The sequence below is a fragment of the Eimeria mitis genome, genomic scaffold (genome assembly GCF_000499745.2).
Source record: "Eimeria mitis Houghton genomic scaffold, Emh_scaff2097, whole genome shotgun sequence".
Classification (NCBI taxonomy): Eukaryota; Apicomplexa; class Conoidasida; order Eucoccidiorida; family Eimeriidae; genus Eimeria; species Eimeria mitis.
The window spans coordinates 3,551-3,829 of NW_013570420.1; the positions used below are offsets into that span (position 1 = coordinate 3,551).

At 48.4% G+C, this 279-nt stretch overlaps 1 protein-coding gene across 1 annotated transcript in view; it reads left to right on the forward strand.

The window, feature by feature from the left end:
• Positions 1-279, forward strand: part of EMH_0048560 (D441/Mpe1p like protein with a zinc knuckle (C2HC) and PhD Zn finger domain, related) — a gene marked incomplete at both ends in the record, with an annotated part of 6,504 nt that overhangs the window by 2,592 nt on the left and 3,633 nt on the right. The window contains 2 exons of the mRNA XM_013496417.1: positions 4-84; positions 187-261. Of these exons, the coding sequence (XP_013351871.1) occupies positions 4-84; positions 187-261 (156 nt within the window). The remainder of the gene's footprint in view (positions 1-3; positions 85-186; positions 262-279) is intronic.

Below are 279 nucleotides of genomic sequence, written 5' to 3' on the forward strand. Positions count from 1 at the left end.
GAGTAGTAGTAGTAGTAGTAACAGCAGTTGCAGCACTAGTAGTTGCAGAAGTAGCAGCAGAGACAGCTGGGGGGGGGTGGATAGGTAATATAAAGGTTAAGATATTCGTTTGAATTGTGCTTGTTCGTGCTGCTGCTGCTGCTGCTGCTGTTGCTGCTGCTGCTGCTGCTGCTGCTGCTGCTGCAGGGTTGCCGTCATCGTTTTTGAGAGACATTTTGCCTTCTGAAATTCACAAGTACCAGGAGGTCTATATTAAAAAGGGTAGGCAGCTGTGCAGCA